Here is a 23,282-nt window from a genome sequence, read left to right as displayed (position 1 = left end):
ATAGGATTATTTTTATTTAAAAGAATTTAGGGTGAATTGAACACCACATATTTAGAGGAAATTTAAGCCTTTACAAACAGTTCTTCTGGCTTTTATAAAGAACAAATTAGTTTTTCATTTTACTTTATTTATTTCTTTGATAATCCTGCTTAGTTGCTTAGGGTACAAAGGGTCAAGGACTACACGAAAGTGGGCAATACCATTGTTTTCACATTAATATCATCATTTTTTTCTCCTGTGTCTGGGGTCAGGGGAGAAATGAAGTGAAAAGCCCCACCCAGCCCTCCTCCCATCCCAGGTCCCAGATGTGAGGTTGCTCCAAGGGTCCTGCTCAAGCAAGAACAAATTATTTATTCATTTAGTTCTTCACTGTGTTTTTAAAGTTTGTTTGAAAGGCAAACGGGAGGAAGATTGGGAGTTATATATATGATTGTATATCATATACTCTATATATAGAGAGAGGAGAGAGAGATATATATACATATATATGTATATATAGAGAGAGAGAGAGAGAGAGAGAGAACGCTCTTCCATCCACTGGCTCACTCCCCAAATGGCTGCAGTGGCTGAGTTTAGGCCAAGCCAAAGTCAAGAACCTACAGCTCCATCCAGGTCTCTCAAATGGTTGCGCAGACCCAAGCACTTGGGCCATCTTTTCCTCCTTTACCTGACATGTTGGCAGTGAGCTGGATTTGAAGTGGAGGAGCATTCAGTACTTAAACTGGCAACCATACGAAATGCCAGCATCAAAGCTGGTGGCTTAACCTTTTGCACCACACTGCAGGCTGGTATTTTATTTTATGTTGAAAATATGTAAGATAAATTTTTAAGTCCTCCCCCAAATCATCTAAAGTAAATTGTTTCCCTATTTTGAAATGCATAGAAAGCTTAGCATGAAATTTCCTAGATGGTTAATTGAACCCAACCATTGATACTGTTGACAAAAACAAGAATCAGTTGGTAGCTTCATTGTTCATTGCATTCTACAGCTATGTGACCGAATCCACCAGCATCTTGAGGATTTTTTTTAAGTTAGTTAATCTTCATTATCGTTGCATTTAAATCTGCAGCAAACTTCTATGTCTCTGATACATCTGAAAAAAAAAATCTGCCTTTTATCAGGTACTTCTTATAATTCAGAATTAATTCCCTAAATAACAATAATAACAAATGTAATCATTTACATATAGGCTCCCCTTTCTCTAAGGCAAATCTTCTCAGTTTGGTTATTCTAATCAACACCAACAGGCTTGATTTGACAACATAAATATCTTGTTACTCTTTTATTAAATATTCGAAAGCAGGAATCCCACCCCTTCACCATTCTTTCTGATGCGGTTGGGAACTCTCTGAAGTTGCTGGGAGTCTTGGTGTACTTGGTCTTCTTGATGGTCACTTTCTGGGAGGCAGGAATTTGTAGCTCAGGCACTTGAGTCTCTAACAAGCTGAGTCACGGGTTGAATTCTGAGCTCATAGCTTGGGCCTGATGCAGCCTAGGCTATGGTGGGCAGTTTAGGAAATAAGCCGGCAAGTGGAAAAACCCTGTTTTAAACTTTGTATCTTTCTTTTTCTCTCTCTCTCCCTCTCTCATTGTTTTCAGATAAAACCATTTTTTTTTTTTTTTTTTTTTTTTTTTGGAAATAGAGAAACAGAGAGCCTCAGAGGTTTCAGCTATATCCATGTGCCAGGTGATGGATCCATTCCACAAGGATGAAGGAGATAGGACCAGGAGATGAGAGCAGTTAAGGATGCCTTAGACTCCCACCAGAAAAAGGCAGCCTCAGTCTAAAATAATCTTTCATGTGAAAAGCTGGAATTCTAAGTTTGCTGCTAACACCTAACATAAAAGGCAAGAGGGGTTCCTTGGCAGAGCAGTCAGTGTCCCAGCCGAGCAGGATCAGCCCAGCACGGTTGTGTGTCACCTGACTTCCCCCAGCTTCTCTGCACCATACCAGATTTACACATTCTCTTGGAGGCTCGTTTCCAACGTCTGTTCTATACACAGCTGAGTTTTCATCATCTCTGAATCCCCATCCTCTTGGCTGGAGCATGTTCCTGAGCTCCACACCCCCCCCCCCCCCGTCCTGGTGCACCTTTGCCTGTCTCCACTTTGTGGCTCTGTGGGCTCCCAAGAGAAGCCTGACACCCCCTGTCCATGCCTGCCACTTTACTTTTCTGTCTTCCTTCCTTCTCTGTCCCCTGTGGACATGATCTTCATATGACTGCTTTCATAAATCACCTTTCCTCCCATGACCTTTGCAAAAAATTAGTAGGGTTTTGTTTTTAGAAACAGAAGTGGCCAGATCCTATCCTGTGCTTCACTCACCAAATGCCTGCAGTGGCAAAGAGACCAAAGCTGGAAGGTCAGCATTTTATCTAATTCTCCCTTGTGTGTGACAGTTAAAGAGCCATCCTGCTGCCCTGCTTATGGTGTGCGTTAGGAACTATGTGGAAGCTGGAGCATCTGAGATGCCGTCATCAAAACCAGCCACTTAGCCACCAGCCCAAATGCCCACCTCCCTCTCCTTTCTTTAAAGTATGGCATCCTCACCAGTTTCTCGCTGCATGTCCCCTTTCTCCAACCTACTGGTTTTCACTTCCTCATCACCAGCTTTGACCACTGTATAATGAACCCAGCTTGATGTTTAAACTTTCCATGTTTCAGCAATAGACCAGGCCTCACTGGACCTAACCTGAAGTGCTAATTAAATCAGTTAAAAGCTTTTTAGAGCTGATGTTTAAATTTCCCATTGACTGGTGTACTCTATCAGGTACTTTGAGTTTTCGTCTTATCGACCTCCAGCCCAGGTTGATCATGTGAGTAATTGTAATTTATGTCACACTGGATCTGTGTGCTGTCTTAGGCAAGAGAAAGCCCTCAGACACACCCTTGGAAAGCAGTCATTTTAATTACAGGAGAGGGCCTCTGTAAGGAAGACAACCCCTATCTTACTTTGGGTTGTGTTTCGTTTGGTTTTGCTGTTTTGATGGTGGTGGGAGGTTGTGGTTTCACAAGGGCAAGTATATGATGAACCAAGACCCTGACCACCTTGACCAAAAGGAGGTTTGTTGTAAACCCTTAATAGACTTGACCCTGGAACACTTGCCACCTCCTCTCTAGTTCTGCCTCCTAATGATGAATGATGCCCTTAATATTTATTTTGGTACCTTTGCCCTGTTGCCTCTCATCATGGCCATCCTGAACGCTCTGCACCCCCTGAAGTCCTGGTCACAAAGGTAGCCTTTCTGATTCACTCACCTGATGGTCTCCTCTGTGGCTCATGGCTCATCCTGGTAACCTCGTTCTTACTACATTTGAGGTTGCCCAACAGATTGCTCACCGCATTAGTTCTCATCCTAGCAAGAAATAAAATACTAAGTAGAGTAAGAAGGCTAAATTGTCACTTTTATTAAATAGAGTTGAGGGATGCACTGTATTCAGTTCCAGTGGTGCACTGTCTTGCACTGTCTCAACCTAAGAACTAGACATCACTCACACTGAGTTTGCCTTGTGGGACCTGAATGCGCCTCTCACAGGGCAGAACTCTGAGGAGCAGATGAGCATCTGGCCTGATTATCACCAGTGTATTCTTAAAAGGCAGTGCAGAGGAAGGGGCTGGGCTCTCCAAATGTCATCTGTCACCATTCAAACACTCCATGCTGCCCTAAGTGGAGCCTGTGGTCAGACATAGGTAACTCTTCCAGAGACACCAGGAGTAAAACGTGGTCCTGTGCGTGGAAGGAAACTTCTACCCAGCGCACATTACCAGTCAAAGTCTGTCCTCAGACTGAGTGGCCCGTGGCTGGAGCCTGTCCCAGGCTAGTCGGGGGTCCTACCTTCAGGAATGAGCATCTGACGTTGCTGCCCCATCAGCAAGCTGTGTGTGTGGCTGACTCAGTAGGGAGAGCTCCGGAGCACAGGCAGGTACTACGGGGGGTACACCCTGAGTCTTGCCTTGTAGCATCAGAATGTCGCTGTCTGCCCTGTCGTCGTTTTTTAAGTGACCAGTTTTTGTTTGTGTTATGCCTGTTTCCTCATGAAATACTTGAAAGTTCTATTTAGTGTGCAATTAAAGAAGCACATTGCTACTAGACATGCGATATAAGGACAGATTCATTTTTTAGTCAGGTTGTTCCTTGAGGTGTAAGGGAGATATGTTCCCAGATTCTGTACAGATGAACAAACTGTGGAGGCTCCAGTCCCTTCTATAAAATGGTGTAGGATTTGCATGTAACCTGTGTGCTTCATGGTTTAGGAATGTCTGAGCATGTTCAGTGTAGGCATAGTGGATTTCCCCCCCCCACCCCCCGAATATGGGTTAAAGTCAGGGATGTACCACTGTGCTGACTTAAAGAAAGGTGTTTTGGGCTAAGAGATTCTTCCTTAGAGCGCCACCTTGAGGCTTTCCTTGGACAGAGTTGCCTAAGTAGAAAGGCTCAGATGATTTAGGACAGGAAGGACAAACAGCTTTCATCTGTGCCACCTCCCGCTTATTGGCCTGAAATGAGGACAGAAAGATTCCGAGGCTGTATCCCAAGTCAGTGGACAAGAGTCCTGGAATCACCGCTGTCCACTGTGAATATGTACTAGGAGAATGGAGGCGTTGGAGCCACACTTTCGACATTGTTGATTCAGAGATGATGAGAGGAACTTTCCTTTTTAAAAGGAAAAAAAGTATCTGTAGCCTGTAGCTAAAGGAATGGGCATAACTATGCTTCTGTTGGTGTTTTGTTTTTAAATACTAAAGGAGGTGGTGGAACGTATCTGGCCCTTGAGTCACAGTTTGTAGGTCCCTGTGGTAAAACAGCCGCCAGCAGCAAAACCTAGAAAGCTGGAAAATCCTCTGGTTACCTGTCTCTGTCCTTGGTTCTGAAATGTCTGACAGCGATGGATTTGGGAGGCAACCTTCAGCTCTCAGAATCCAGCATCTTCTCAAGGCACGTATTAGCAGTGGGGTCCACTCTCATTTCCACTCTGTAGTTACAGAGTCTCACACTGTGGTGCAGTGTTATGAGCACATACACAGTGTACAACTCCAGAGTCAGCCTTTGCAGACAGAAGCTTCACACTGTCAAAGTTATCTTTGAAAATTGCCAAAATCAGAGTAGAGATGGATTGGAAGCCACAAGGAATAGTCAAGGAAGGGTCAAAGAAAAGTCCACATGCAATTGCTTAGATGTAGAAACGTTCTTCCTTAAAAGGAGCTCTCGTTATTAGTGTGAGGATATGTATAGCATGGTTATGTTTGTGCTTTCCAGAGCATTCAATTCTAGCTTCACATTAAGGCTGCCTCATCTTTGGTTAATGTGGTTGAAAGCAACAGCATAAGCACTCAGTGAATTTATCTTAGACTTGACTCTGAACTTTATTTCTATGAGGTGTATACCCACCACTCTGAAGAATCTGGCCCTGGCCTTCCTAACACCAAAGCTGTTAACTCCAGTTTTTGTGTTACCACTTTCCCTCCCTCAGTGTCCCTTCCTTCTCACTCCTGGAGAAATCATCAGGACGGTTGGGTGTGGATAGAATACTGTCCCACAGGATAGCTCTCAGTCATCTTTCATGTTTATAAACTGTGCGGGAAACAAGCCTTTAGACAAGAAACTGATTCCAAGAGACTCGGAAACCTCAAAACTACAGTAACTTCCTCACACTCTTCAGCTACTCAGCGAAAGAACTTCTCGTGGAAAAAAAAAAAATGAAAGTTTTTTTTCATGTAGAAAATAGGAATAAAAACATGTGATGAGTTCATGAAGTTGCTGTAAGGAGTGGAGACGTTTTTAAGTTATGTGAAAAATGGTGATTGTTATCTATTCTTATTGTCATCTGAACTCTTGTTATTGCATCTTGCTAAACACTGAAGGCACATCAAACGTGGCTAGCATTGATTGTTTTAACCACAAACCCACTGACCTGCCCTGTCCTGGGGCCTCATCGCAGCAGTCCTGAAATGACAGTCTTGGGTAGAGATGGCAGCAGGGTGGTATGGGTTGATGAGCATCTCTTGACAACACTGAAATGGGAGATCCCTCTAAGTGGAGTGTGAACTGGGAGCCAGGGGTTGGAAATGATCTAGCTTCAGAACAGAGGAACCAGGAGAAAAAAAAAAAGAAGATAAACAAATAAGGGGATACAGTTGTTGATGACTCACCCACATGGATGGGCTCAGTTGGCAGCTGAACAGGGTGCTGGATAGGTAAGAACTCGTCTTTTCCCAGACAAACCTGGCTACTCACATGGCAGGAATTTTGCCTCCTCGATTCCCAACAGATCACTCCGTTTCTAATGGTACAATACCAAAACGGAAGAGTTACGATAAGTGATCTAAATTTGCACATCACTGAGAAAGTAGACCTCCTCCATCTGATTGTCACTTGAAAGGAGGATTAGAAAGAAAGAGCAAGGGCACAGTGACAGTCATTATTTAAGGAGGCATCTACGCCTATGCAGAATTTGGTTGATCTTCCCTTTCCCAGTGTGGAAAAAATAGATGCCATAACTTAGAGCTGGGTTGCCTTTCAGTCCTTGCAGGCCGTACTGACTGTGTCATCACCGCTCTGCCCCACCACTGCAGAACACAGGCAGCCACCACCAATCTGTAAACGAATCACTTTGGCTGTGTTCCACGAAAACTTTATTTATGGACCCTGGGATTTGAAATTCATGTAATTTCCACGAGTTGCAAAATATTCTGATTTTTTTTCTTCTTGAGTATTTAAAGATATAGAAATTATTCTTAGCTTGAAGATGGTACAAAGAGAGGCAGTGGGCTGGATTTGGCCCCCAGCCCCTGGTTGGCCAGCCCTGCCTTGGAGCATGCCAGTGAGAGTCGGGGCTGTGAGGTTAACTGGTTGTTGTCTGACCTGATCACACTCTTGCATTTCTGAGTCTCTGTTTCTATAATGAAAACAAGAGACCTATCCCAAAGCACCCCCAGGATGCCATCTAGCACTGGGAGGCTGGACTGCTTGGTTTTCCTGCACCTGTGCATTTGCACAAGCCTGTGTTCTCTCAGGAATTCCTGACCAGCACCACCGAGGGGATGTTAGGCAGGCGGTGTTCCTCAGCAGCGAGAACCACGGGAGACAGTCTGATGGAGCATGTCCATTTATTGTAAAGCAAGCACAAACTTCCAAAGACCAAGAAAGGGGGAAGGCAGAAGAGTATTCCCCGAAAGTCCTCCCACCCAGCAATGGCACTGTAATTGTCTAAAAGGCAGTGTCCATCACACATGGCTGGCAGGTAGGCAGTGGGTCACGCACAACATGTACGACTAGTGGGTAATGCAGGAAGGCACCAACTTCCCCGAGTTGTCATCAAGGGAGTCCCGGTACAGCTCCTCCAAAGACAGAGAAGAGAAACTGGGGTGCAGCCCACTGCTCTGGCCTGCATGGTTGGTGGCCAGATTAGGTTGAGGTCTTGGTGTGCTAAGACCATTGCCAGGGGAATCCCCTGAGGGCACTATGTGCTGTGTCCTTACAGCCTTCCACATGGGCCAAGCAGGCTGAGATCAGAGAGATCAGGGGAGACCTCCCCCAGCCTTCTAATTCCAGCTCAGTCTCTTGCTGGAATATCTTGCGCACATTCCTAAGCCTCTTCAAGCCTCAGTTGCCTCATCTGTAAAATAGGCATAAAATGATGCTATCCTTGAGTTGCTCTGAGGATTAAGTTTTATGAAACTTGTGAATCCCTTCACTCATACACCCATTTATTGCATTCATATGTATACATTTTTTTTCTAAGTTCCTGTTGGCATACTGATTTTATAAAAGGATTCCTACATGACACAATTTTCCGAGCTAGAGAATGGATTTTTTCCCCAGGCCCATGATAAAAGACTAGCCTAAGTGGAGGGAAGGGCTTCACGCTTTGAACACAACCCTGTATTTTGTGTTTCCTCCACTGTTTTTCTCTCATATGTGATAGAGAACAAAGACTGCATTTTGATAAATGAACCTTGCCTGTCTGTTTATAGCTCTCTTCCTCCACCCAGTGGCAGGAAGTCACTGGTAAAGATGATTGAAGAGATGGAGAGCTTTTAAAAATTTATTTTTCAGTAATTATTATTATTCTCTGAATTCTTCTAACAGTCAACTAAGATTGTGCTTTAAGCTCATTTGCCTCTGATTCTCTGTGTTGCAGCTTTGAAGTGCTGCAGCTAGCCATTGAGGCCAGTGGCTCTCAGCAAGCAGATAGTCAGCAGTGCCTGAAGTTGGAACAGCATGAGCTGATCATTTATACAGGTGCTCATAAAGGGTGTTGTCCTGCAACCTTGTTAAAAAGCAGTGCAGCGTTTGATAAATATTGAAGCATGTCAGTAGTAGCACCATTGCAACCTGGGAAAGAGATGAATTTCCTTTGCAGTTATTTGCACAGGTGTGAACACTCTTTGGAGCATTTCATTTCACAAGGGAGTTGGAAGCCACTATATAGTTGTGTCTGTTCAGAAGTTAGTTGGGGAACAGGCTGAGACCTCCACATCAACTACCTGGTGAATTAGGAAACCAACCTCAGATACTCTAGGTGGAGTGTGCGGGCAGCAAGCGAAGGCCCATCACTTGCTCTCTTTCTCTTTGGTTTTCCAGTGACCTAGTTTTCATGGCTGTGCTTTCACTTGTTAACCCATCCCTTCTTTGGATCCTGCTTCTATGTCCACCAGCTCCCTGAGTGAGGACAGAAGGCCAAGGCAGGGTCTGAGGCCCGCAGGGCTCTATGGTGGTCACTGCTGCAGGGCACTTGGCCAGCTCTCCTTGTCTTCGACTGTCTCCTGGGCTCTTTGTCTTGGCACCTTCTTTCCCATGGGTCTGTTCCTGTTTGGGTGGTCCTGACTTTGTCTCCAGCTGTCTGTGTTCAGTCTCTCCTTTGCCCTCCATCAGTGCCCCTTCCCCCTCCTTTTCCTTTCTTTGCAGGTTCTCTTCTCCCCTCCCCTCCATTCCCCTCTGCTGCCACTTTTCTTTGTACTTCTCTCTCCTGTCTCTTTTTTGCTTCTCTCCCCTCCTTTGTATCACACGTTTCATGTGGTCACAGTGTGTTACTTCTCTTCACAGCCCTATGACTGAGTCTTATGTTTGAATGGAGAATCCCTTCGTAACTGGCTTGGTTTTGAGGGTGCCAGTTGTATGTTCAATAGTTAAGACTAATTAAAGTGGGACAGCAAGTTCAATCAAAATTCACTTTAGTGGATCCTCGAGTTAGGGAGCAGTTAGGAGTTTGACACAGTGCTAAGATTAGCTGGGAAGAGAGAAGGGGCTTGGCTTTTCTGGAGCCACTCCCCTTCTTTTTTTTTCCCAGCCCCTCTCACTGGTACAACTTTGTTACAAAGCCTCACCCACTGGCCTGGGCCACATAGGGCTGTAGGGCCAAGAACAGTAGCAACAGTTTGATATTCTGCCTCAATAACAGATGGTAGCAAGAAAGACAACCTCCCTCAAACCTGCCCACCAGAGTGTGATTTAAACAGATGCTGACAGGTGTATGGTGTCAGGACATCAGAACCTTGGGTGACACCAAAACAGAGCCAAGGGCTCTCATCAAATCTTTGTTTTCTCCTTGGAAATACTGGTACCAGTGTGCACGCTATGAACTGAATTACATAGATTACTTTGTTGCAAGAAGAACCACCCATCTAATTTATCTCTCAGCTGTTCTCTCCATACCTTTGGGGACCAGAGTGATGTCAAAATAGAGGACACTGTGATAAAAACAAAAAGCTCCAGAAGAGAAGGACCAAGATGGGCAAGGCCGTGGAGGACCACGCAGTCCCTGTTGAAGGTCCTGGGAGTTGAGTGTTGAGATTGGGAAGGTATTACAAAGAGTAGTGAAAGGAGTTCTAACTTCACTCAGCTGTCTCCCCTAGCAGATGGGTGGATAGCAGGGGAGAGAATCCCAGCCTGTGGCTCTCTGTTAGGGGAGAAGACATTTATGCACTTAACTCACATCCACCCCCTGCTCTGAAGTCCACTTCACTGCTGTAACAGGGCTTTTGTTTCACACTTTGTCATTATTCCACGAGTGCTCTGCGTGCAGATTCATGTCTCAATTCCTCAGCCCAGGATCTAACACCTGCCACTGTTCCATCCCCTGTCCTACTTTTCAACCTCTGGGATCTTACCTGAAACCTTACAACATGAATCAGAAAGCATACTGAGGTTGTTACAGATGAAATAATAAACCTTTAGGTCTGTGTTTATTGTCTACCAGTGTGTAACAGGGACAAACCAAGCACTGAGTAGCAAAACAAAGGAGATATTTGTTGTCACAAAGTTTCCATTGTCAGGAATCTAATAGGCTTGCCCATGTCCCCAAACTCAGGGTCACTCACAAGGGTGTAGTCAGGTGTCCATTGGGGCTGGGAGCTTCTTAGTATTGGGGGAAGAATTCACTTCCAAGCTTGTTCCTATGATTCTTTAAGATAGGATAGACTGGAGGCCTCAACTGCTTACAGAGCAGCTTCTTTACCAAGGGCTGCTCACAGCATGCCACAGTTGGCTTCAACGAGTGAGCCCATACACAGGCACTGGGAGCAGAACCAGATCTACAGGCTTTTGCAGCCAGGTCTCGGAAGCGATATAGTCTATGGCTCGTGTGCCATTCTAGCTCATTCTAAGCCAACACTGAATCCGGCCAACGCTCAAGGACATGATTATACACAAGTGTGAATATCAGAGGACACCATAGTTAAGTGGGTCATTTGAGAGTTATTTTAGAAGCTACCTACTGCAACATCTACTTACAAAGTGATGTGTTAGCTCCAGTGGGACCAGAGGGATGCTGGACTCTGAGCAGCTTCACGTGACAGAGGGTCCTTGCTCATTCACATTATCCTGACAGCATGAGACAGGACTCTGCTCTGCACATTGGTTCCAGTGTCTAGGCTGCAGGAGTTAAGTGTCATCTTTTTCCACGATCACCATGGACAGCAACATTCCAGGAGGCAGGTGGTGAAAACAGGTTAGGGCAAAGTGTATGGGTATGTTTCCCAACCACTTGGATTCAGCCCTTTCTACACACAACAGCCCTGGGAAATGGTTTCTGGCTAGGCAGGTGCTCCTAGCAACAGCATTTCACTGTCAAAGTGAGGTGGGAATTCTTGCCGGACTGGAAGCCAGACCTGCCTCGGACTCTGTACCACTGGCAGAATGCTTCCACAGTTCTTACTCCATTTGCTGCTCATCATAGCCTAAGTTATCAGCGATATCTACACCCCATCTCTAGGACATCCAAAGTTGCATAATTACATGTGTTGACCAAGTCCCACCTCTAATGCTTGCAAGTACTTTGGTGAGTAAAACATTTGAAATTTATGTACAGTTTTTTTCCATAATATACTTTTTCTGTTAACTTTTTGGAGACCTGTCATATCATTTCTTTGACCGTGGAGGTATATGTGTGTCTCTCCCTCAGCCTCTCTTGCCTCATCAGGAACCCTGGATCTCTGTGCTATTCAGACTTGCGGAAAAGTTTCAGACACTGCGAGTAATTCATTTACTTTCTTACCTGGCATCTAGAAGCACTTAATGAGTATTCATTCTAAGGAAGACAGGAAGCATAAATGTAAACAAAAACATTATGGCACAGAGGTGTTAAGGAACTTGAAACTACAGACGGAGTTTAGGGCTGGCTTGCAGGCTGTTGCTCTCTGTCAGCTGTGAGGAATCTTTGAGCTCTCACATTGCCAGGTGTCCCCTCAGGCAGTGCTCAGAGAGACATGGAGCCCCTGAAGGATCAATGCCACATCACCTTTTCAGGGCACCTCTTCCGTGTAACCACAGCCTTTGCCTTCCTGTATGAAGCCTACTGTCCGAGCGCCTCTCTTCATGTGTGCTCTGTGTAGTGACACTGGTTCTCCCAGGCCTGAATTTCAAAGGCTTTGTACATAATAGGCTCCGTCTTGTCCACCAGGTGAAGGCACAAGAAGTGATGCAAGAGATTTTGATAGACACCCTGGGTAGTTCACTGAGAAAGGAGAGAGCGTAGGTGTTAGGAAGTTCCTGAAACACAGCTTGAGGTGTGCTGGGAAGGCCACGAGCTGTCGTCAGAAGCTGTGTCTCTCATGCTTTTCCTTCTGTTGAATGAGGATCAAGCAGAAGTGGACACCGTGAGTACTGCCCAGGCCTGCAGGGCGTGTTCAAGCAGAGATCAGAGCTTCAGGTTGCACATGGACTTACGACTCGAGCCTCTTCCCCACTTCAGGCGTGACAGCTCCACTGGACGGGGGCTCAGCAGCAGCCATCCCAGCTTCTATCCGTGAAAGTACTCATCTCCAAACTCTAGCCAAGTCCTTGCTTTCATCTTCTTCTCTAATTGGACCACAGCTTGAGATCGATGTTGTCACATAATCTTTCCTGCCAGTGACATTGATTCAAATCTGTATTTGATTCGTTTTCTGTTGGTGAAAAGCTACAGCAAGATTAGTCCCCTATGTCTGCATGTGTCACTCCAGTACTTTATACGAATTTTAGTACCCTGGTTTGGCATTCTCCTGCCTATTCTTTCCATAGAACTTTCCTTTGAATTCCATCCTCAAACCATTCATTCAAGGAACAAATCCAAGGCATAAGACTCGCCTCGTGCAGACTTACTAGTCTGGGCTGGACACTGGCATAGTGGTTAGGGTGCCAGTTGGGATGCCCACCCATGTTCCTTCTTGGAGTACCTGGCTTCATGTCCCAGCTCCAACTCTGATTCAAACTTCCAGCTAATAAAGACACTGGAAAGCAAGAGTGAAGATTCAAGTGACTTAATTCCTATCACTCACATGAGGGACCTGGAATGACTTTCCAGTTCCCAGCTTAAGCCACAGCACATATTTGAAGATTGTACCCAGTGAAAGATCTCTTCCTGTCTTTGTCCATCTGCCTCTGAAATAAATAACACCTAAGAAACTGGTTGATCAAGTGATTGTTGCCATCTTTGGGCAGAATCTTGTACATACATATTTGGGAAGGTAGCAAGTAATGTCTTTATAATGCCAGGTAATTGAAGCAAAGAAAAGGAGGAAAAATACATTCGTTATCCAGCTATATCTCAGTAGGCCAGGGTGGGTCATAAAAAGCCACAGCTATGTTGCCACTAAGTTGTGTTGAGATCAGGTAAGTCCTGGCGCCCTGTGACTTCATGCTGTACAGAACTTGGCAGCACAGCACCTCGAGTTTCCTTCAGTGATTGTCCATCGTTGCTCTTTCTAGGAACCAATGTGCAAGAGGCTCAGAAGATCCTCAGCAACAGTGGGCTGCCCATCACTTCAGCTGTCGACCTGGAAGATGCGGCCAAGAAGGCCGTGGCCAGCGTGGCCAAGAAGTGATGCCTTCATTGTCCTGGCCCCCAGAGAAGAAGGCTGTCTCATCACTGTGAATGAAATGCTTATCTCACATGGAGAAAACCAGGGGGCAGAGGAAATGAACACTCATCACTGAATAAATCTGTGTTTTCTTCAGTTAAGATACGTAGATGGCCTGAATCTGATTGTAGTTACATTGTCGATAAGAATCCTGTCCTGCGTGCTCATACTGTTTTTTTTTCTTGCTTTTTCACAGTAAGTCTGCTCAGTAGGCAGTGTTTTTGCCAACTTTGGGGTTAGGCTGTGTGGCCAAATACCATGTACCAAATACAGAATGTGAAAGTCAAGTAATGCGCATATACACAGAATGTGAGAATCAGGCCATGGATATGGAGAAGAATTTTGGTAGAAATTTAATCCTATGTGCTAATTCAAAAAATCAAAACACAATCCCTAAAAAAAAAAAGTCAAGACAAGATTACTTCTAACATAATCACTCCTGAAAGCGGGCTGCCGAGACACAAATCCCTTTCCACTTGGCAGCAGTTCTTACAAGTTTCTCACACATGTCTGGGATATCGAAAATTTTCCAAAATGCATTTTTACGATCAAAGATCTGCTTTGGTGCACTGCACATGCGTTCTACCACTTGCCTTAACACTGAATATACTGTTTACTTCAGACTAACAGAAAAGCCAGAAGCCTTATTTGTGATTTTGGAGTAATTTTCAAAGCATACAGTTGAAAGATGCTGCTTCTGCTGGAAATTTCTATGATGATAATTCTGAGATAACACCCAAGACAGTGGTGTTGAATGTGGGGTCTCCTTGTCTGTGCACCAAGCCCACCCTGCCCGTCTCCCAGGGTAGACCAGCTGTGGTAAAACGACGGGAACATAATGAAGATGAGTATGTCTGGATACCATGATGCCCATTTTCACAGTGGGAAGAATTTGAGATACAGGTTTGTCTAAGTTTTGGCTAATTTTTATCTGCATACAAGGTTAAATAAAAATCCTGTGTTTTGTAAGGTGTTAAGATCTTTGTGTGTTTCTCGTTTTTATGCCTTGTACAGTTTGTTCTTTTACATGGATCCTACCCTTACCGTCTTAAGCATATCTAAAACAAGAGGATGTGTGTTGTCCCCAAATGAGTCTAGTTCCACTCTTCTCATCAGGTCACTCTTTCTGAGGCAGGAGGTTGTCAGTAGAAGAATTAAAAAAAAAAAAAAATCGGAGGCCATCTTTGCAGGGTAGCGGGTTAAGCCACAGCGTGCAATGCCAGTGTCTCATTTGGGCATGAGGTTCATGTCCTGGCTGGTTCAATTTTGCTACTTCTGACCCAGCTCCCTGCTAATACCCTGGGAAAAGCCGCAGAGAAGGGCTCCTTGGACCCTTACTCAGATGAAGCTCCTGCCTCTTGGGCTCTAGCCTGTCCCATTCCCACCCACTGTGACCAACTGGAGACTGAACCAGCGGAAGGGAGATCACTCTATCTCTCTTTATTTTTGTTGTTGTTGTTTATTTCTTTCACATAAACCTTTTGAAAAAATAAGAAAAGGCAATGCAAACCAGAAGCCGAGGAAAGTGTTTCATCCAACATGCTAGAAGAAACAACGTGCAGACCCCTTCTTTGTAACAAGCCTCGGGTTCCAGTTGTCCTTCTAGTGTGGTAGTTTACTTATTGTTTTAACCGGCTTCCCTTATTGTCATCAATTTCACATGTGAGCAAAGGAAAATAATTCATTTTGTAAATGTATATTTTCTATAATTAGCCATTAAAGGTCATACCTTTTTAATGACTGTGCAATAAATGACAGATATTAGCAATGTCTTTCTTGATCTGTTTTGTTTTGGGTAGTTCAGTATCTGCTTAGTACAGTAGAAGATAAGACCTGAGTGATTTTGGTCTTTCTGTTTTTAACCCGCAAGAGGCAGCTTTAGGCGTTACAGTGAAAAAAAGAGGAATAAATATGATCTTTGATCTTTCCATTTTGAAACGTGGGAGCACTTGGAAGTCTACTAAAAGGCCACTTGCTAATGAAACCCCATCCAGTTATGCTAATTTATGTCTTTTCATCAGCACAAGAACTATCCTGCAGATAGCTTGTTGGCTTTTGAACATAGGCCATTAACTATCTGCAGGTTTTTTTGAATAATATCAGGTCCTGACTATGAATACTAAACTCCCAAAGGGCTGTATCTATCAAGTCATCCATCCTCAAAGGGATCCTGGCAAGTGACTGTGTGGATTCTGTGTGTTGCGGGATCTTGAGGTCCAGGTTACATGATCAAAAAGCAACCAGAAAAACTGACTCAGTGCCTTGATTCCCTATCATGTTACTGCCAAAGCTGCATTCCACTTGATTGGTGAGGACGTTAGAGTATAATGGGGTAAAGTTGTTTCTTTGACGTTTCATAGTTAATAGCAAAAATGTAGGCTTCTGTACCTCTGATTCTTAGGTAATTTTGCCGCTTCTCAAATCCAATGCAAGAGTCTGTGAGGATGGCCAGTGGTCAGTGTCGGTACTTCCGATGTTCTCATTGGCCATGTGACTGTTGAGAACTTAGGAGCTTAAATTTTTCCCATTTATCTATTTGAGAGAGAGAGAGAGAGAGAGACTGTACCAGATGCCTCACCAAATACCTGCAATGGCTATACTAGACTCATTCCAGGAGCTGAAATTCCAAGGATGAAAGGAACCCAACATCTTCAGCCATTCACCGCTGCCTCCCAGTACACACGTTAGCATGCGTTTGGAATCAGTAGTGAAGCCAGCTTTGGGAACCAGACAATCCCAGCACCACATTGCCGGCAAATAATCACTTTGAGAGACACATGTAATTTAAGGAAAAACTTTAATTAGTAAAACATCATCATGATATAGAACTTAAGAATGATATTAATTAATTAAAACATGGTTAAAAATAGAAGGGAGTGGAAGAAAATCAACATTCATGAATTAACCAATAAATCTGAAAGAGCAATGAATCCTAAGTACAGTTCAATACAAAAGAGATCCTCCTCAGCAAGGCAGGGATTTCCATGCCCAAAATGTCAGCGAGACTGAGAGATCCTGATTTATCACAGAATGATTCAGGGATACTTCCTACAGTGAAGATGCCACAAGGAAAAAAAAAAAAAACTGACATAAAGATGCGTGGTTCACAATGAATGCAGAGCTGGAAGTGAAGAAAACAAAAGAAACATAAAGTAGCATGTAGGACAGGGATGGTCCAACATAAGAATAATCAGTGTCCTTAAACTAGATAAGACAACATTTGAAATCAGAAGTTACTTTACAGATCAAGAGTGAAGATTATGATGCGGTAAGTCACCACCACTAGGGGGAGCCCTCGTTCCATGTTGTAGGGCCTGGTTTAGATCCCACTCTGTTTCTAAACTTGCTTCCTGCTAGTGTGCACCCTGGGAAACAGCAAGTGATGCTCACAGCCCTGCCACCCACGTGACCCATATGGAGATCCTGGCTCCATATAGAAGTTCTCAAAAGAAGCCTACAGAGTGCAGATGACAAGACAAGCAGGAAGCAAGTACCGGGGACTTCATTTCTCTGCACAAGAAAATGCATAAATTACATTCTGTGAAAGCAGAATATTATATTACCATTAAAAATAATGGTGAATTGGCATACATCTGTGTGAAAAGGTGTTAACATGCTGCTAGTGAATGTGTAGATTTTTAATAGCCTAAAAATGTCTTCAAAAAGTTTATGGAAAATACATATTAAGTATTTTAAATTATTTTTCCTATAAATTGCTTGAAGCCTCCTTGCACATGATCATATTTCTATTTTTAAATCTTAATTTTGATTGATTTTTAACGTTCAGTTTGATTTGTGATCAAAATCCTATGAAAACAATATTTTCTGCCTCCCTCCCTGGTACCTCCTTGCCTCACCCTTTTTCTTCTACCCTCCTTGCTTCAGCATTGCTTTCTTCTAGATTTTAAGATAACTTTTAAAATTTGTATCCCCATAAAGGCTAACTACCTCTCCCAAATAAGACATTTAACAAGCCAATAACAAAAGGACCCTCGTTTTGTGGTAATACAGACAACATATATAAGAAAAATAATTGAATGGGAAAATGACCCTTTCAAAGTAATCACAAATCATTAAAACTATTTTAATATTTTCAGTATTAAAACTATATAGTATTAACTATTTGGTAAAGTTTTAAAATTTTACAGAAAAACATTTGCAATGATACTGGTAAACACAGACATTTTTTTTCTTTTGTTTTGAAAAGTTTATCTCCTTATGTAAGGAACGGTATACAGCATATGTCCTTCTGGATCTGGCTTGTTTCACTTAACATGAGCATTTGGCTGTGAATGGTAGAGTCCATTGTGAAATGTACTGGACAATATTCTGTGCATATGGACCACATTTTCTGAGTCCATTCATGTGATGATGGACATCTTGATTGGTCCCAGATTTTGCGTGTTGTGAATGGTGCTGCTATAAGCACAGTGGTGCACGTATCTTTTTGATGCATTGTCTTCAACCCAGTGAAGGGGTTGCTGAGTCATGGGGCAAGTGTGTTTTGAGTTTCCTAAGAAACCTGTGTACTATTTTCCACAGTGGCTGCACTAACTGAATTTCCACCAACAGTGTATAAGCCTTACCCTTTCTGCATATCCTTGCTGGCATTTGTTTCTGTTTGGGATTTTAACCGTTCTGACAGCTTGGTTAATGCATGGAGTATAAATCACTCTGTTTCTCATAGGAATGCAGAATAGAGTCTGGAAATTCAGAGACTGTGAATCATGAACACAAAATGTACAGATGTCCTACTTTGGGGCTAATGGGGAACGCAACAGCAGCCTGTCATGGAAAAGGGAATGACGGTACACACAGGAGGGTTTGTTTCCCAAGGCAGGATTTAGGAGACAGGTGAGGCAGATTGAAAATAGACCACTGTGGGGCCCTCGCACTTCTCCTACCACCCTCGTACCACCTACAAGGTCCACCATGATCTGGCCCCTGCAGTATCTGTTATGAGAATGATGACATCAAGGGCCCCATCTTCACTCTGCCCTGTCGTCCATCACTTTTCACATAGGAAGCTCAGTAACTTCTCGAAGGGAGTATGTTGACTGTGAGTTTGGCCAGCTTTGACCAGTAGCTGTTAGCAGTTGTGGATGTCTGTAACAGGATTGCATGATTTTGGTCTTTCCCTGGCTAGGCTGCTAAAAGAAGACATCCGTGGAACAGAGCCGGTTTTTCCAGGTGTCCCAGCCACAGCTAGGCAAGACCGCCCATTGGTTATGGGGATAACCTGAATACACAAGAATCACTTTCCAGGTGAACTCATTCTAAATCACAGATTCACGGACACATGAACAAAATAAATGCTTACCTGTTAGAAGGCACTGAGGTTTGAGCTGATTTATTTTACAGTGCTCCAGGACAATCTTATGCATTCCCTGATACTTTCCTTTTGTTCTCTCTGCTCTCTGGGCCGATGTTTTAAGAGAATCTGCCATTCTAAATCTCTGGGATTCCCTATGTGGTGTGTGCCCGTTGGATCATCTCCCTGTGAGTGTGGTCAGGGCTGAATGAGATGGAAGAGTCTTTGGTGGCTGGCCGCCATGATGCAACAAAGGTGAAGGAAAGTTGCAGATGTAATTCAGATCTCTAACGACTTGAGTTGAATCTAAAGGGAGGCTGTCCTGGTTGGATTTGATATTGCCCCTGGGCACCCATAGCCAGTCGGCATTTTGGAACTCAGCAACCACCTGAACACACTGTGGGAACTGAGGCACTGCAGCACCAAGAACTAGCAAGAGGCCTGGGATTTCATTTGCAGAGCTAGAAGGAGGTGAGCACTGCTGTTATCCAGAGAGGCTGGGAGTGGATTTTTCCCCCCTGGTTTAACTTTTAGTCAACGCGTGCACCCTTCAGCTGTCCCAGGACTGTACTATGAACCAATAGAAATGATGAGATCATGAATGGAGGTTTTTTACACCAGCTAAAATTGTGATATTTAGTTGTGTACAGAATATGCATATTTTTTACTTTTAATAGAAACTCTTATTTTCATGTTCCCGTGTAACTATTTTGTAAAAAATGATAGTTTTAATAATCTCTGTCCTCCTCCTTACCACAGCTTAATTAACCATACAACTGGCTTCCCCCATTTTGTTGTTTTTCTAAACACATTATTATTTAGCAACACCCAAATAGTCAATACTTAGTTAAATTGGCTGTCGTATTTCATCAGTCCTTTTTCTTTTTGCTTTTTAGAACGTCTGTACAACTTTCCTATTGAATATTTGTGGTTTATTTTAGTAAGATTTACTTATTTTTATTTAGAAAGGCAAAGAAGGAGAAACAGAGAAAGATCTTTATCTGATGGTTCACTCCCCAAATGGCCACAACAGCCAGAGCTGAGTCAATTCAAACCCAGGAGCCAGGAGCTTCCTCTGGGTGTTCCACATAGGTACAGGGTCCCAAGGCTTTGTGCCATTCTCCACAGGCCACAGGCAAGGAGCTGGATGGGAAGGGAGCAGCCAGGACATGAATTGGGGATCCCATAGGGGATCCTGATGCTTGCAAGGTGGAAATTAGCCAGTAGAAGCATTGTGCCAGGCCCAATCAGTTTTTTTCTTACCCTAATTTCTTCTCTCCCAATACTGTGCATCATAATGTATTGTGTTCGTTGATTGGGATTTTTTTGTTTGTTTTTACCCTGAACTTGTCTTTTAATGTAATTGTCTATTTTTTCCATAAAGTAAATTTCTTCAGGATGGAATTTTGCCACAAAAATTGTATTTGAAATGTGTTTGTTTTTTGAGTTTCTTATTCTCTGCTCTCTTCTCATTTCTGACTGGCCCCCGAGTCTGTATAATGTCACTTTGAGGTTCCTGTTGCTCCATTGTATCAGAGCATAAATCACTTTAGTTTCTCACAGAAATGCAGAATATACGTTATACTGTGCCCAGTGACACAAAGAAGGAACTAGACGTTATGAATCATGAACATGGCGTTTGTGTGAAGATTGGGGGGCAATGAAATGCATGTGCACCTGCTGTTGAGAAGGGGCATGTGCTGTTGAGGAGACAGAATTATTTTTCTTTCTCCCCTCAACCCCTCTATCCCTCTTTTTAACATCAGAAGCTGACTCTAGTCACCTCTCCTCTGTACCTCTGCCCTTGGACTTTATGGTCACCTAGGTTGCTGGTAACAGAGTGCAACAAGCTTGCTCTGTGTTCTCCTTTTATTACTTTGTATTTGTTTTCTACTTTGTATCTTAATTTTGAGCCTCAGCATCTCCTTTTTAAATTTCATAGCACGCTCTTAATGGAAATTATTATGTATGTGTTATTCATTTTCTTTTTAAAAATTGTTTCCAGTATGCACTTTATAGGTATAGGGATTTATTCTTCCTCTTTTTCCTTCCCCATCTCCCTCCTCCCATTCTTTCTTCCATGTGTTAGCACAATAGTTTAGAACCTTAGTACAAGTTGCAAGTTTAGCTTTCTGACATTTAAATGTATCGTGACATGATAAGTATAGACAAAGGTAGAAATGTAGCATTATGTTTTAAAGGTGTATATAAAAGTTACATTGGGAGTCCTGCTTTTATTTGGAAGTAGAGATGCCTACCACATGGTGCCTTTATTTCCTGGTTTGCTGGTCTGCTTTGTACATTTCATATATACGAATAATATTAATATGTGTGTTTATGTTAATATATATGATTACATATGTATATGTTATTTTGAGTATTCTTTATTTGATGTCAGAGAAGATATTTGATATCTATCCTTTTGGTACCGGCTTACTTCACTAAGCATAATGGTTTCCAGCTGGGACGATTAGATTGCAAAGAACATTTCATTCATCTTCATGGCCAGATAGTATTCCATCAAGTAGTTTTACTGTAGTTTCTTTATCCATTCCTCTGTTGACAGGCATCTGGGTTGGTTCCATGTCTTCTCTGTTGTGAATTGTGCTGCTATAAGAATATGGTTGCAGGTTTCTCTTTCAAATGCAGATTTCATTTACTTTGGATATATTCCCAGGAGTGAGATGGCTTGGTCACAGGGTAGATCAGTTCTCAGTTATCTGAGCACTATGCATACTGACTTGCAACGTGATTGTCTAGTTTATTTTCAATATCACCCTTTTACTTAGGAAGGAACTAAGGCTTAAGGATACTGAGCAGTTTTCCCCAGTGTCATAGAGTAGAAAAGCCACAGTTAGAACCTAAATGTTTATGATACCAGAGCATAAAAAGCTGAAGCTTAACAAGAAGAAGAAGATGTGTAAGATGCAGATAAAAAGAGAATGAACAGTGGACAAAGGAGCCCCGTGGAGGTTCTGCTACACAGTGACTCCAGGGAATGTCCAATGGAAATTTGTTTCCCTTGGAGACAGATGAAGTGGAAGACAAAGAAAGGAAAATCATGGAAATCCTGCAGAAAGCAAAAATGTTGGCCGAGAGCATACAGTGGTGGGGAAACTCATATTTAAAAAGATGACTTTTTTTCACATGGGGAGAAAAGAGGGCCAGGAAAGTAAGGGTTAAAAGGAACAATCGCTGTGCAACACTTGATAAAGAATCTTGAAAGAGAATTTTTAAGCTAATTAGACTTAGTAAATTAAAGAAACCTGAGGCAATGAAAGGTGGATGCAAGAGAAGTTATTTTTCAATTGTTTCTGTTGTCTGAGGCTTCAGGAAAGTAGCAGAGATACTGTTACCATGGGCTTTTTTGTCTCCATTGCAGCTGCTTTTACTTTATTTTATTTTATTTGAATTAATTAATTATTTTATTTTATTTTATTTTATTGGAAAGTCAGATATAGAGAGAGAAGGAGAGACAGAGGAGACAGGAACCTCTTCCAGGTCTCCCACGTGGATGCAGGATCCCAAAGTTTTGGGCCATCCTCGACTGCTTTCCCAGGCCATAAGCAGGGAGCTGGATGGGAAGTAGGACCACCAGGATATGAACCGGTGACTTGAATTTGATGCAGAGTAGTGAGGCATAGAAGGTCATATGCGGTTGTCCCCGATGCAGCTTACCCTTCTGTACCATAATTCATACCTTGATAAATATTCTTTGTGCACATTAGCAAACAGTCCAGGTAGCTTCATAAAGATTTAAAACCATCAATATGAGTTAAATTGTGATTGCAGGTTAAAATACCTGATACAAGAAAATTCAGTGACAAATTGTTTATTTAAACATATCAGTTAATTCACTGATAGTACTATTAAGGGTTAAAATGGTCTGCATTAGAGTGAATGCTTCTGCTGTAATGACCACCAGGGGCGTGAAAGTCTTTGTGTGAAACTATCACCAGCACTGATTCCCTCTTCCTTCTTAAAAAAAAAAAAAAATCTGGTTTTCCATAGCACAGGATGTGAATAAGCGACCCTTTATGGATCTGTCATTTTATAATATTGTCCTTTAGATATGGTAAAATTACAGGAGTCAGAATATTCATCAGGAACTTTCTGAGTTATTGATTGGAAGACATTGCACATGCAAGCCATTAGGAAGAAAAGTAAAAGCTGCCCGTGGATAGACGAAAATGCCTCACTGTTATTAACTTTTCACATCAGAAGAGTGATGGTCATGGAGGTGTAAATTTCAGTATCAAGGGTGACTTCCTAAGGGAGATTTGAACCACGAAAATGGACGAATTAATGAGGCCAATATTCTGGACGAATGAGCAGTGGAGTTTCCCTCAATGCCTCATTAATACATTTTAAAATGCTTTTTCAAGTAGGTCATTGGGTTCATTTTATCTCAGTGAAGGTGATTCCATGGCATGTATTTATATTTGTTAAACATGTGTTGTTATTTTCTTGCGTTGTTCCACCAATTCCACAATTGAAAATAGTGAGAATAAAGTAGAAGTTATTTCATCTTAAGTGTAAGCCTGAAGAGAAATACAAAATCTACATCTTTTCGCTGGGTAAAGTTACAAGCCACCGAAGTTCCAAAAGGTGGCTGAAAATGTTTATGAACA

The 23,282-nt window shown here is 42.8% G+C and overlaps 1 protein-coding gene across 1 annotated transcript in view; it reads left to right on the top strand.

Moving 5' to 3' along the window:
• Positions 1-14,317, top strand: part of SUCLG2 (succinate-CoA ligase GDP-forming subunit beta) — a 261,484-nt gene extending 247,167 nt beyond the window's left edge. Inside the window, exon 11 of the mRNA XM_040994784.1 lies at positions 13,189-14,317. Coding sequence (XP_040850718.1) covers positions 13,189-13,304 — 116 coding nt within the window. The 3' untranslated portion in view covers positions 13,305-14,317. The remainder of the gene's footprint in view (positions 1-13,188) is intronic.
• Positions 14,318-23,282: the final 8,965 nt, after the last annotated feature.

This window comes from Ochotona curzoniae, unplaced genomic scaffold, assembly GCF_017591425.1.
Source record: "Ochotona curzoniae isolate NIBS_2020 unplaced genomic scaffold, NIBS_Ocur_1.0 contig_908, whole genome shotgun sequence".
NCBI lineage: Eukaryota > Metazoa > Chordata > Mammalia > Lagomorpha > Ochotonidae > Ochotona > Ochotona curzoniae.
The sequence above is the reverse complement of the archived record's forward strand: the minus strand, read 5'-3'. Positions and strand labels throughout refer to the sequence as shown.